The following is a 15000-nucleotide window of genomic DNA, read 5'->3' as shown; positions in this document are numbered from 1 at the left end:
CAAGGCTAAAAATTACATGATGAGACATTTCTATGCGATCGATCAGCACAATGAGGCTTTAACGGAAGGATATTGTGAGCTTTTGTGGCACGATTGCCATTTTTATTCCTGCATCAGATATGAAAAATGTTCACCCAGCACGTACACGTAACACTTTCCCTAGAAGTAAATTTATGCGGAGTCCAAGAGCAACACCTCCTGAAACACTCGCTTCTCCGCTCTAAGCATTGACGGAACCGACGAAAGGCCAGGAATAGTGGGATCCCACCTAGTACAGTTGAAGAGCACCATGAACAGCCTGTAATCACAGGATCGGAGTCTCATCTAACCCATCAGGTCGGAGACCAGTTGGAACTAACCAAGGAAAAATGGAACGACATTTGTCATCAAAAGTCAATTTCCAACCGGAGAGAAGTGTTCCATTTATGTTTCGACCGAAATTTTGGTTACATCACAGTGAAGTGGAACCGGATGTGTTAACTTTTGTAAATGGAACGCACGTTTCGGTCGGACCGGACCGACCAGTCAAAGAGGTCCACCTCCAGAGGTGGTCCCAAATATTCCGGTCGGACAGAACTGAAACAAATCTTTCCATTTGACTTTAGCCCGAAATTTCCAGAAATTTTGGCTTAATGGAAAGCACCCATAGTCTCAATCAGGATAACTCGAATCCCGTTATAATAATAATTTGAGATTCTATGATTAAACATATTGACCCAAAAAAAAACTTTCTAAGAAATTGGTTTACAAGCGTTCGTTCCCGGGTAAAACCAGGGACCAAATTTGCGATATGATAGATGACATCTACGCTGACGTTGAGCCCTCACATGTGATTATACATATGTCAACCAATAATCTGCCATCTGAAAGTGTAGACTGTTTTGTATTAAGACCGGGACACACTAGGCAATAAGCGCTGTGACACGTCGCGGGGACAAGTCGCCGCAAAAATTCGCCTTGTGTGACACGGTTAATTTTATGAAAATCACTGTCGCTGTAGTATTATTTTGTCGTAGCGAACAGTCCCACGAATTCAAACCAGTTTGAATTTGTGCGACTGATCACAGCGACAAGGTTAGCGAAAGCAGCGTTGTCGCACCGTGTGTACACTTCCGGCAACAAGTCGCTGCTACAAAATATAAATGAACCAATGAGAGAGCGTCACATGGTCAGCCATACTGAATTAGAAAACTAGTTCACATCCCCCCTCACACGAGATTACTGCGTGTGCACCGCCGTGTCGCAGCGACTTGTTTTGCAAGTAGTACACAGAGAGCAACTTGTTGCAGAGAACTGTCATTGCCACTTGTCGCCTAGTGTGTACCGTCCTTTAAAGATGGAAAACTTGGCTCTGAAGACTCGTAACAACTTTCAGAATGGGAAAATTGGCATCATCTGGCCTCCTACACAGAGTTCACAATTCAACACCTTAATAATCCCAATGGTTGTTGGAGGGTATGGACCATACAATATGCCTCACAGTCTCACTGGGAAAGTTTCCAAAAACTGCGTAACAAAGTAAATATTGAAATGCGTAATGCTAAATCGAAATAATCTTATGACAAGATTGGTGAATGCTCTGAGTCAAATGATCCTAGGAAAACCCTGACGCTTATTGATTCCTTTTTGGGGAGGAGAAATGACAAATTGAATATTGTGAGCGCGCTATCGGTCTAATTAACAATTAGACCCAAAACCCGCTAGGGCTACGGGTCAATAGCCCATGAGGCGAAGCCGAATGGGCTATTGACCCTTGATTGCCCCTCCAATCCCTGGCAAACCCTGGGCATTTGAACTTTTGCAGATTGGATCGACGTTCAAATTCCCGCTCCCTCGGGTCAAAATGGTGTTCAAATGTCCTACCCTATCGTCGGATTTCTCTGTGAAACCCTACTAAAGAACAATCGTCGTCAGCTCCTGCCTTCTTTAAGAAAGCTTTTGTATAAACATGCCAACACATGTTTCGTGACCCTTTATATGATGATGCCGTTTTCACCAGACTTGAGCTACTACAAAAACACAACTTTAATATTGAAACTATTAAAAGTGACTTGATATTTAATTAATTAATTAATTAGGTCGGGCAATGTCAATAAACAAGTGTAAGCTGCTCTAACTCCGAAAGACGGCAAAGGTTGTTTTACGAGGATATTGTATACTTATCAACAACAGAGCCTACGACTACTTGCATTTTAAATTGTTCAGTGTCGGTTGATTACCTCAAAAAGAAACGTAAAGCCTTAACAATGAAATAGGGGTGTGAAAACCTTCCATATTTTTTGTATTCACTCCATAGTATGACGAAGACGAATTACGCAGCCAAAATTCCTTTAAAGACCTTCCTTTGAAGACAACTTTTGAAGACCTTTTTGTGTAAGCCGATCGCTCACAAATACTATATCTCTCCCTTTAAACTCTCTCATCTCGTCAGAACACGTGTTTAAAGCTGTTAGCAACTTCGGCGCCCGAAAAAACAAACAATCATTTGAAACCCAACACTTCCGGTTCAATTTCCCCACCCCACCCAGGCAAAGATCAAATTCCCCACCCCCGGGAAGGCCGAAGGCAAAGGTCAAATGCCCGGGGTTTGCCCGGGAGGGGTAAATGTTGAAGTTTCGATTTGATAGGCGCATTACTCACGTTCATCTTCAATCTGTCCCTCACGACTTCATTTTAGACATGAACAGTTCATAAATATTACCTAATACTACTTCTACTAATAATAATAATAATGACCGTTTATTAAAACTCATTGCAGCAGAATAGCTGAATTACAGAGCTAAAATAGACAAATCATAGAAAAGGACCAATAAATATACAAGAGATAAAACAGCTTAAGCAACCATACACCTTATTCCAAAATGGCTTCCATTTTAGTATTCTTTTGTTTCAGTGCAAATTGGTCCATTTGGTCTCGCTTTCAAACATAAAATTCAAAAGAATGTCTTACCTTGAACGAAGCCAAAAGGGCCAATTTGCAATCAAACAAAATAATACTGAAATAGTGGCCGTTTTGGAATAAGGTGTAACCTCCTTAAGATGATGATTTAATAGTAACAAAATCTTTCGATATCCTGACCGACTGAACATAAGCTTGGCATACATGTCACACCTTCTAGCCTCTAAAGTAGTCAGGCTTGATGCAACCAGGGCCTCTTGATAGGTTTTCGTAGAGAAAACGTAATTCCCTACTTTGTGCGGGATGTTTTGCCAAACGAGTACTGCGTAATCAAGTGCAGGCCTGATAATAGGTAGGTAGGTAAACTCGGAGAAGCTCCACTACGTTTAAGAATTTTAAGTGATTACAACCTTTTTTTTTAGCCGTTTTTGTGATAAAATAAACATGGGAGTTCCAGTAAGTATAATGTCAAGGCTTCACGACTTGAAGGGGGTTATTGGCGTTAGATTTCTTTGAGGCGTGCCTCGATTTTCAGTTTTAATCTTGACCTCTACACCTTTTGAGTGCTGAAGAGCTCTGGCAGCTATGAAATTACTGTACAAGAAACAATTGGCAACCTGGTTATTTTTGTGTTAAGAAGACGTATGCGTCTGGGCGGCCAAGATGCTCTCAGTGTGGCATTGTTGCTTTCCTCCCACCCGGTCCTTCAGCTCTATTACGCTCTCTTAAGAACTAGTCCTATACAAAGATGTTCGTTTATTATATAAAAACCGATGAAATGCCAAGTGAGCTTTCCCGCGAAAAGGTCAGAAGCAAGGAGTTCGAACGCTTCTGGAACTGGTTCGGTAAGAGCAAGTGCCCGGGGGCTCTTCCCGTTCTTGTAGTAAACTTTCACCTCGAACATTCTATCGTCCCGACTAGCTGCCCCTCCGCGTCCGAGGATGACCGGGCTCAAGACTTTAAAAATTGCCCATCGCGCTTTTTTCAACTGATGTGAAATTACGCTTACTTATACCTTCTGTAAAAAAGTTGTTGTTTTGCTGCCGTTCCCTCCGCCTCTGAATCTGAATTTCTCAGTCTTTCACGTTGCCTTTGCCTGTTTATTCTAGCCCTCTCTCGTTCCGCTTAGCAACCTTCTTCGCTACAATTTTGCCTCCTATGTCTGTTTCTTTCCCGCTCCGCTTCGCGACGTTCTTCGCTACAATTTTGCCTCCGTTCTATCTCCCTAACTCGCTCTCTTTGCTTGCTCTCTGCCGCTCTCTTTCCTTTTGCTCTTCACATAAACCCTGTCTTCTGCCTGTTGCATTTAGTCTGCTGTTACCTGTTGGCATGATAACTCTAGTCTTCCGATTAAACCTTTAGAACCAACGCAAATCGTTTAGCTAGACTGTCTTTGATTGAGGATAAAATCCCCTTAAAAAACGGACGACGGTCAATATGATTTCCCGCCAGAAAAATGCAGGTTGCCAAATGCTGCCAGGCGATTTCCCGCCAAGGAAAATTGATCGAATACTCCAGTCCCCAGAGGTTTTCTTGCCTCCCCACCTCCACCCCACCCTAACCCGTCTGTACGGGCGACCGCTGACGTCATGGCCAAAATTTCTTGCATTTCCCGAACGTTTTGCCCATGGCGCTCCGTTGGCGCGCATCGCGCCCCTGAGCTCCGCTATTAAACAAAACAGTTTGGGCAGACAAAGCTGCACGAAATTGTGGCTAAATGTGAACTTGAATTTAACAAGTTACTTACTTTAGGGCTTTTTTTTTTTACAGCAAATTACACTTTTCTATTGGAACTTTTAAGCAATGCTTAACTAAAAATGATTAATAAATAATTTACAGTGTCTGGAAAGTTTGTCCACATGTTTCCTGGCGTTTATCGGCAAAACAGTGGCAAAGAGTCCATAAGGGGAGGGACTGAGTTTGCTCAAGCTGAAAATACCACTGGTTCAACTGATTAATTTCGGATCCTTTGTGAATGGGACAGCGCGGATCGCAAGACGGTAAACTGGATTTGGATTTCTTTGGATTCAAATCTAGCGAATCTTTTTCCAAAATGGATTCACCAGACCAGAAATCCGGATTTGGATTTACCGAAAGGAACGCAAAATCAGTTTTTGGATCACACCAGTCATCTTCACACATGAAAAAATCACTGTTGCTATGGTTACATGATAAATGGCGCCGTCGTTAGACGGATATTAGGGAGTTTAAGAAACCACGACGGCTACGGAGACGAAAACGTCACTCCAAAATATAACTTTGAGCTGTTTTAAGTATTTCATGATTATTCCATCTTGTTTATATTATTCAATCTGAGTGAAATGTCCTAAAACTGGATTGGTACAGACGGATTTGAAGTAAAGAGTGAGACTGACAGATTCACGGTAGTTTGTCCACGTTGTCGTCAAAACCTTAAATTTGGTCATTTCACGTAGTAGTTTCGACGACTACGGAATTGGAAGAGAAATGTTTAAAAATGCGTGCCGCACGTGCAGCACGAGCATTTTGATTCTTTTAACCAATAATATTACTGCTTTTTGGCGTTGTCGTTGTCGTTGTCGTAGCCGTCGTCGTTTTTTAAACTCCCTATTAAAGTGAAATGGTTTGGTATTTCATTGGTATTTATATAATAAACAGAACATTACATGACCGCTTGGAGACCCGAAATGTCTCTTCTCGTGTTGAAAAATATTTCACGAGTGATCGCCGGCAACGGTCGAAGCGAAATTTACTACCTCCACGCGGTCAAGAAATATCTTCTATTTATTTCGATTAAGATTATGGGCGCTGATGAGTGAATGGTGATTGTTAGGAATACTTAACAGCCCACATTTCAGGCTTAAACCGGACTCAATTCACATGGAAGCCTATCAAGCCGCGTAAGTGTTGTTTGCGGTGAATCAGTGAAAACCAACAGTTGTTAGTTGTGAATGATAACCTACATTTGAGGCATTTATTCGAGATCCCATGATTTATTCATGAGTCAATGAGACTCACAGTCAATATAGCAATAATTTATTGATTAAGCCTAAGCCCTCGTTTCAGTCATTAGGGCCTAAGCACTCTCTAAAATTTTAGCTTTCATTTTATGGGTTAGGGTAACTGCACTGACTCATTGACTCATGACTCATTGACTCATTGATTCATCACGCCGGGCTGGGGCGCGCCCAAAATTGGCAAGTTTTCTGTCAGCGGTGTTTCAGGTTTCAAATTTCAAAATGGCCGCCCTTTAGTCTGCATAGATTTGCATCGATTTGCATACTTAAAAGCTGAATATCTTATAACATGGACCGCTATGATCTGTGGGACGGAGGAAAGCACATGGTAATTTTGATTTTCCGATTGTCATTCAGTCAAACCGTGGAGAATACTTTGGCATTTTTCGTTGACTGTGTGGTACCGAGCTGAGGTAAGTCCATTTCTTCGTATTTGATAAACTTGAGCCGTTCATTAATTTCCTTCATTTTTTCCGAGGAATTCAAAACGATAGATACCTCATAAAATTATTTGTGTATTGAATTCTAAAATTCTTTCTTGCTTTACAGGTGTCCTGCCTCAAAAAAATGGAACCGCATGCTAGGCTGTACGTGGGATTGAAATCGGCACGCTCGTTAGACCGCAGTAACTACCTTTGATCAGCGAATCAAACAACCATAAACAGCAATGGGGGAAAAGGGAAGGCAAAACAACAGAAGCACAAAAACTAGTGCGAAGTACCGCTTCCCGATTGGCAAATTAGCGACTAGAAGAAAGGAACTACGAGAAGTTTACCTTGACAACTGCCAAAGCCTTCAAGAAGAAAAAAGAAAAGTCGATCGTGTGAGCAAGAGAGTAAGTTTTGCCTTGATAAGCTTAGTAAATATTAAAAATATCACTAACTTAATTTGTTAGACTGGTTGATTATTGTTTGAGTGCCACTAATTTTGATTGCCTTGAATTTAGTTGTTGGCCCTACACCAGGGCTAGTTATATTGATAATCATTTAGTTTGGCCTCTGTTGTCAGATGTAGGCAGCCTTATGAAAATGTGACTAGATCTGCAAAGTATTTGAATCTGACAAATAATCATTGTGGGACCATGTGTACTAAAGGCTTCCGCAGTCAAGTGTCCATCGATACCCTCAATCAATACTCTTGATCGGTACTCGACTGACACCACAATGACGCTTCAGTTGACACTCGACTGACATCTTGGTTGACAGTCAGTGGGGAGTCCACTACCAGCAATTTTTGATCAATGCACCGTAGACGGTTGACACTCGCCCGACTATCCACCACCTATTGATCAAATATTGACTGTGTGTTGATCAAGTGTCAAATAGAATGTCAACCAAGTATCCATTGGGATGTTGATCAAGGGTATTGATCGAGGGTATCGATCGACACTGGATCATGGGTGCCTTTTAATACACATGATCTGCAATGGGTTACAAAATTGGTGGAGGTAAGAGTTTCCTCAGTTGCTGACCAGAAAAATTATTTTACCATACTCTTGTAAGGATTACTTATTTTCAATTTTTTTTTGCCAGATAATGTATTAAATATTCATCAAAAAACAAGTTAATTGCATGATTTTAATTTTCAGATCAAAAGGTGCCAATCCAAGGTATCAGAACTTGAATTAGTGAGGGTCCCCTCAAGACAAGCTCTTTCTGAGACGAAAAGGAAGAGACGAATGAAGCTAAGAAGAAAGGCACCTTCACTGATCCAGCCAGGAAACTCAGAGCAGCTTCAAGATAGGTTCGTGAAGCCACGGACTTCACGAAAACGTAAACATGAAACCATTGAGGCATGTTCTGAAATTCATGGTGCCATAGAAAGTGATAAAAGACCTTGCCTTGATGGTATTCAGTAGAGTTGAAACTGATGAAGCAATTTGCCAAGAGCTAGAGGTTCACTGCCAGTTATTCTTTAATACCTGTTCCCTTTTACTGAAATCAGTTAATCCTACAGTTTGGACTGTGGGATATGCAATTCCATTTCACAACAAAGCATTATTTAAAGAATTTGGATTGGGATTAGGCATTAACACAATGCAAGGCCGCGAGGCTAAACATGTAACCCTGTCATCATTTGCACGGCACGCTACCCTCACAACTCGCTGGAGGTTAGTTATGCGCCATGAGTACATTAGCTCTATCTGGCTTAGAAAAACAGACCCATTCCACTTTCGTTATGTCAAGTGCAAGGACAAGTACACACCTAAAGAGGCTCACCTCCCTGGGTTTTGTTACTGTGGTTTTGAAATGGGTGAAAACCAAGCAAAATGTGTTTATTGTTCATCAAGCCTTTATAAGGCTGTTTACAGATCTGCACACAATGCAGAACTTGATAAAGAAATCTGCAACATGCTCAGTGTATTTTTCTAGCGATTTCAGCCTCACGTTCTGCTTTCCAAGGAGATTTGCAGCATGCTTATTGCGAAACTTCTTGTAAAACCTCACTAGACTTTTTATTCTTACATTTGTATTTTTGGGAGCAACATTATGAGACAGAATTGTCAATTTCACTCATTGTTGAACACAACTTATAAATTATTAGTGTTGGAGCTTAATTAATAATAACATATTTCATTGCTTTCTTGGTTTGACAACCGATGTAAACATTATAACATGTCAATTATGAAACTTTTGATCAATATTCTTTCAGAATGTTCATGGATTGTTTCTTATCAATAAACTTTGTTGTAAAGAAAAAGTCTGTCTATGATTAATTTACTCAGGAAAGCAATGTAGCTCTCATCATTTATTGGCAGGGTGGGCTGGGAGCAACATTATGAGACAGAATTGTCAATTTCACTCATTGTTGAACACAACTTATAAATTATTAGTGTTTGAGCTTAACATATTTCATTGCTTTCTTGGTTTAACAACTGATGTAAACATTATAACATGTCAATTATGAAACTTTTGATCAATATTCTTTCAGAATGTTCATGGATTGTTTCTTATCAATAAACTTTGTTGTAAAGAAAAAGTCTGTTTATGATTAATTTACTTAGGAAAGCAATGTAGCTCTCATCACTTATTGGCAGGGAGGGCTGGGAGCAACATTATGAGACAGAATTGTCAATTTCACTCATTCAATGTTGAACACAACTTGTAAATTATTAGTGTTGGAGCTTAACATACAATTGTATTTCATTGCTTTCTTGGTTTCAGTAGAGTTGAAACTGATGAAGCAATTTGCCAAGAGCTAGAGGTTCACTGCCAGTTATAAGTTATAATTCTGTTTATGATTAATTTACTTAGAAAAGCAATGTAGTTCACATCATTTATTGGCAGGGAGGGCTGGTAAATGAAGAAAATCAGGACTGAGAACATTTTTGTGGGCAATAAACATTTCTTAACCCCATTCAATTTAGTAGATAGGCTGATAGTAAAAAATATTGTGCAAAGTATACCTGACTGACTATTTACCCTCTTAGAAACATAATCACAAAAGTTAAGAATTAGCAGGATGAAAATAAAGGACTTTTTTTTTTGTCCTTACAGACCTTAAAAAGAGGCCCTAAATAACTCCAGGCAGTATATTAAAATCAAACATTATACTGATGCCACAGACTAAATCCCTATATAGCAATAATTCACAATATTCAACCACGGTAAAAGGAATGTTGAGGAACACCTACTCTGTTCCAGTGGCCATAACTGAGAGACAAAGTAAGCATTTCTAGGTTCTTAGAGTACTTTATCTTTACTGGCCTGGCTGCATCGATCAACACTCGACTATATCCACCGTCTTGCTCCACTTTTATTAGCACTTCTGTCTTCTCCAGCTGACGTCGAAACTTGTTGCTCCAAGACATTATAAGACTGTTGAAATGATCTTCTTCTGTTATTATTAATTCCTCCACGTGATTAGTACTTCTGGTCACCTGTCCCCAGCCATAGGCAATAACAGTTGTCTTTAAGGTATCAAACAGCTCGAGTGGTAGGCTTCTTTTAAGTGTTATTCCCCAGGGGTTGCGAAGTGACGGAGAACGTTTCAGCATTCTACAGATGCTTTTATTCCACCTGTAAACCTCTCTTGCGAGCATTCTTGAGGGCTGTGCCAGATAAAACTTGTAACGTTGTTGTTCTGGAAACGTGTGGTGTTTAACTACGGCTCTTGAAAGCTTTAAAAGTTCATCGCCAATTTTTGTCGCTAAATTCTTATCTGGTGCATTAGCAATATAAGAAGTAACAGTATCGTGTATATTCACGATGAGTTCCGCCATATTGGATAAGTAAACAACACTTTTGCGAAAACCCGCTGAGCAAAAGTAGTTACTGCGGGCTAACGAGCGTGCCGATTTTAATCCCTCGCCAGCCCGGCGTGATTGACTCATAAATATTTGGTACTCCATTTATTCACGTTTCTTACTTCAGTGTATAATAAAAAGGTACCTTTGTTTTTCAGTACGTTACAAATCAAGTTAATATACTAGCAAAATACAAATTAAGTACATAACATGAATTGAGATGCGTAGTATCTAAGTACACCGTTGGGTTTTCTAGTTAGACACTGGTCATGTCTTGTTTAAATTTACTATGTAGACACCAGAAAGTAAAGCAATACTCAAAAAGACGGGAGTAACAACAATGCATTGAAAAGACATGAATCAGTCCAGGAAGAATTACAAAGAGGACTGGTATTTATGTGTTACTAGAAATTTAGAATATTGCATGAGTATATATTTATATTGTTAGACTACAGTAAACATCCGCATCTAAGAAGCTAGATTTTCCCAAGTTGGGCTAAATAGGTTCTTATAAAAATGGCATTTACCGTTTTTTTGGAGGTATTTATGTTCTTAAATTGGTTCTTATTTCCACTAAAGAGATTTACTGATCTTAGATTCTTGGTTCTTATATGCGGGTGTTTACTGTACTGCATTTTTTTTCCTTAGTATGTATATTGTTTGACGTTTTTAAGATATTTTAAATTAGAGACCTGTTTTAGGTCAGTGTGTAGCTACTGCTATAGGTCGGGTGCCATAGCTATGTGGTTTGTTAGCCAATATTGGTCCTGGAACGTGTTTTAGAGAAGTTTAATTTTGATGCAAATCTTGTATTATGTGGATGGATATTTGCTTTCATAGCATTGAAAAATGTTTGGCTAAAAATACTTGGGAGTTGCCGTTTATGTTTGCGGTGAGGACTCCATTGTCAATGAAAGTTTTGTCAGGGCCTGTTTACATAGAGAGACTGCCCCGCTAACCGAGTTACCCGGCTAATTGAACTACCCTAAGAGAGCGAGCTTTTCATACGTTTCTTTAGAAAACGCATTGAAGTATTTACATGTTAGACAGGGTAACCTGCCTTACCCGGGATCCCTCTCTTCTTGCCCGAGGCAACCGAGGTGAGAAGACCGCGATAACATGGCGGCGCCAAATAACCGTCCTAGAGAATTGTTTCGTCCGTCCTTATTACTTACTAGTGACATCTAAACGAAATGACAAATAACGTGAAAAATAGTTTCCCCGGGCACTGAAAAGCGGCCGTTAGTGGAAAAGGTGTTAAAAAATTAAACTTCCCGCCAAAACGTTTCTTTTGTCCGCCATCTTGTTTGTTGTACTGAGTGGCCCTTTCAAAAGATAGCCCACCAGCCATCCCGCTTAGGCGAGTTTCATGTAAAGGCGGGCTATATGTTAAAGGGGCTAGGTCACGCTATTTTGTTTAATTTTGTTAATTATAAGCTCTAAACGTCAAATTGGCAGAGCAAGAGTCTTTCATTTGCAAAATCACGGCCACATAAAAACTGAGAATGATTTTCCAGCTTTGCAAATGACATTTTGATATAGACTCATATAAATTTGAAAAAAGGTGGGCCGACGTTTTTCAAATTTACCCAAATTTAATCCATTTCAATCTTCTCCAGTTTTGTCCATCCATGTCCTTTCTTGGCTTCCCTGTGTTTTGTTAGAGTTCTTCTATAGTTTTGAACAGTTATTTTGATATTTTAGTTAATTCTATGACCATTCGATCAGTGCTAAAATTGCCTGAAATTGCGTGACCTAGCCCCTTTAACCCTTCTAGCAGGGTAACTCGGCCAGCCGGGGCACCCCGGCCTCCCTTCCTGTAAACAGACCTGGGGGTATTTACATGAGACATGGATGAACTCAGACGGACGTATACAAAACATGGACCTCTTCATGGACTCGGTCCGTGGACTACTCCCGTGGACCACCCCTCATTTTGTACAGTTTCAAGCAGAAAAATCTTTAGACGAGAAAGAGAAGTTATCCTGGCACTTATCTGGGGAATTTAAGCAATAATTATTGTCTCTTCCAGAGACATGAAAAATTCAGAAGATTTCAAGGGGATTCGAACCCATGAGCTCTGCGATGCAATGCTCTGCCAACTGAACTATGAAGCCACTCAGTTGGGCGCAAGTCGTGTTTTGCATACGTTGTCCTCTGGGGCCTAAGCATGCCTTTTTGGCCTGGCCTGTCTTATACGACGCTGGTAGGTCTGGACTAAGCCGACCGGTTGGCTCAGTTGGTTGATCATCGGACTATTGTGCGGGAAGTCGCAGGATCAAAACCCCGGCTGGTATACGTGCAAAAACAGTCTGGCAAAGTTGCCCACAAGGTGTTGATCATTGACACTGAAAAGTCAGTAGGGGAGTGGTCAACTATATATTTTACCACAATTACTTGTAATCTCGCAATCTGATTGGGTGATTTGCCTTTGTCGATAGAGTCTAGACAACGCTGCTCGCGTCATTCTCGCGTCAATTTGTCACGCAATGTAATAGCCAATCATGAACGCTCATTTTGGGAAATAAACCAATCATATTACGAGAAAGTTATAGACAGCGCTTGCTCTTTCTTTGTGTTATGATTTTGGTCATGTTCTGAAAAAAAATAAACATTCTCTTTGGCGTTGAATATTGTGGACTCGGCTACGCCTCGTGAGTCCACAACATTTTGAACACTGCGATGACGAATATCGTTATCAATAAGAGTACAGACAACGCTGAACTACTTTTGATTTGTTAATTAGGTGGTATAGGTGTCTGTAAGAGACCAATGGGCCATCCCTAGCAGCGACGTTTTCACAGACCGTGATTTATTGACGTCACAGCGTCACCAAACAGGAACTGTTTTTGTATCTTGCGGAAAACTGAGGTAGTCTAACTTGTCCGCAAAACCGCCTTGACATAGGCTTAATATGGAAGTTGTTCACTCCTAGTCATGGGCTACTGCTCAGATTGTCCAGATAAGTGCGACAATCACTTCACTCTTTCGTCTTAAGACTTTTTTTGCTTGTAACTTTACAAAATAAGGCGTGGTCCACAGGGGTGGCCCATGGACCTAGGGTCCATGTTTTGTATACTTCCATCTCAGACCGGTGTGCGCTTGTACTGGTATGATATTTTTACAGCAACCGAGAGGAAGTCAGACAGGTCTGAGTTCATTCTTAGGCCGGTCTCATGTAAACGCAAAGGAAGAAATGTATGGAGGCTGATACGAGCTCATGCCGGTCTGAGTTCGTCCCGGTCTCATGTAAATACCCCAATAAGTTTCATGTTGATGGTCAGTTATGATATTGCAACTTAAGGTTATTGGCCTTACTCGACGAACAAAACTGAGTCGATTCACCTTTTTTTATTAACTTGTATATTAATACCTCTTCAGCTGGAAAGACTGGATCTCTTTAGCTTGTACATTTTGTTTTCCCATTTCAGACCACGTGATGTTACCAAAGGAATTTTCCTTTTGTGCTGTTCCCTGGAGTAACGTCACGTGGTCTGAAATGGGAAAACAAAACGGTCCATTTATACAAGTTTCTACCAGCTGCTCTCGACCCGCCCAATTACTGTTTAATTTCCTACTTTCCTGCCATCCGTCACTGGCAAAGCTAACAAAAACGCCGGCAAACTTTGTAACAATGTAAATGTAAATGTTTTGCTTATAGTGGAAGTGCATTTAGCTATCAAGCTAGTTCACAGGCACCTCATTTATAAGAACCTCAAAGAAACAATTCAAACTTGTAAGAAACACTATTAAGAAACCCAACTGGCAGGAAGCCACCGGTTGGCAATTTACAAAGCATAGTAGAGTCGAATCCGGGACAACCGGAAACAAATTCAAACCAGACGGGACGGGATTTGAACCCGCGGCAACCGCATGCAAACCCAACGCCCTAACCACTGGGCCACGGCATCTCCCTGCCCAGAAAAGAATGCTAACATGAAGCGATCACCTTGGCAACGGCTAGTGTTCACAATAGCCAATTATTGTGATTGAAGATGACGCGTAAAGATTAAAAAACGTATTATTATTATTATTATTATTATTATTATTATTATTATTATTATTATTATTAAACCGTATATGAATAAACAATTTACAGGTTTTCTCTAAGTAGTTATACCTTCATTAATTGCAACGTTCAATTTTCACTCACGATGTGGTGTCAAAATTACCAGTGAAGAAACAATAATTGTCACAATGAAGAGGAGAAAGAAGAGATTGTCAATAATATTGACGGCGACATGCCATTCCAATTTTCTTCTGTCCTCTAAATGGGAATCTTCAATGAACTTTGTCACTGTATCCATGCCTGCCACCCTTATTTCTTTCTCAACTGCCTTTGCGATTTTTACCTCTTGCCGGCAAATATCGGTAATGACAATTTTATCATCCTCTGGTACGATTTGGTTTCCCTTGACGAAGCCATCAAGCTTTTTTGTTTCCATGTTGTTGTTATTTCGTTTTTGTTTCATGGCCATAACAGAGCGTCTACTAAGAACAGGCCCCAACACATCAAACAAGAGAAACCGGAACCAACCGGTTAGCTCCACCTTGGGGTGGCGGTGCTCGATGTTCAGACTGATACAAGTGCACAAGAGAGCTAAAGAGATTTCCACCATGACAACAGAGAAGTATGTGCTGATTAACGGTGTGGCTTCGGATGTTGGTGGTATGGCATCGACGACCACAATCATAAATACGGTCATTCCAAGAAGAATTGTGATGGTAAGCGAAATTCTCTCTCCTGTTTCAGGCGGAAATAAGAAAGCTATTGCGGTAAGAAGTGCCAAGACAATGCAAGGGACAACCAAATTGTTGATATAGAACAAGCTTCGACGTTCAATTGTGATTTCGAAGGT

General features: G+C 40.5%; 1 protein-coding gene and 1 long non-coding RNA gene across 2 annotated transcripts in view; one reads left to right on the top strand and one right to left on the bottom strand.

The window, feature by feature from the left end:
• Positions 1–6085: 6085 nt before the first annotated feature.
• LOC137989363 (uncharacterized) lies at positions 6086–9212 on the top strand. Its single transcript, XR_011120876.1, has 3 exons — positions 6086–6308; positions 6445–6730; positions 7484–9212. It is a non-coding gene; the product is annotated as an uncharacterized lncRNA (long non-coding RNA).
• Positions 9213–9331: 119 nt separating this feature from the next.
• The window catches only part of LOC137992357 (neuronal acetylcholine receptor subunit alpha-7-like), a 25180-nt gene continuing 19511 nt past the window's right edge, over positions 9332–15000 (bottom strand). The window contains exon 5 of the mRNA XM_068837656.1: positions 9332–15000. This exon is cut by the window's right edge and continues 334 nt beyond it. Coding sequence (XP_068693757.1) covers positions 14287–15000 — 714 coding nt within the window. The 3' untranslated portion in view covers positions 9332–14286.

Source organism: Montipora foliosa, chromosome 2 (assembly GCF_036669935.1).
Source record: "Montipora foliosa isolate CH-2021 chromosome 2, ASM3666993v2, whole genome shotgun sequence".
In the NCBI taxonomy this organism is placed as follows: domain Eukaryota; kingdom Metazoa; phylum Cnidaria; class Anthozoa; order Scleractinia; family Acroporidae; genus Montipora; species Montipora foliosa.
Note: the sequence above shows the minus strand (reverse complement) of the source record. Positions and strands in the feature narration are given on the sequence as shown.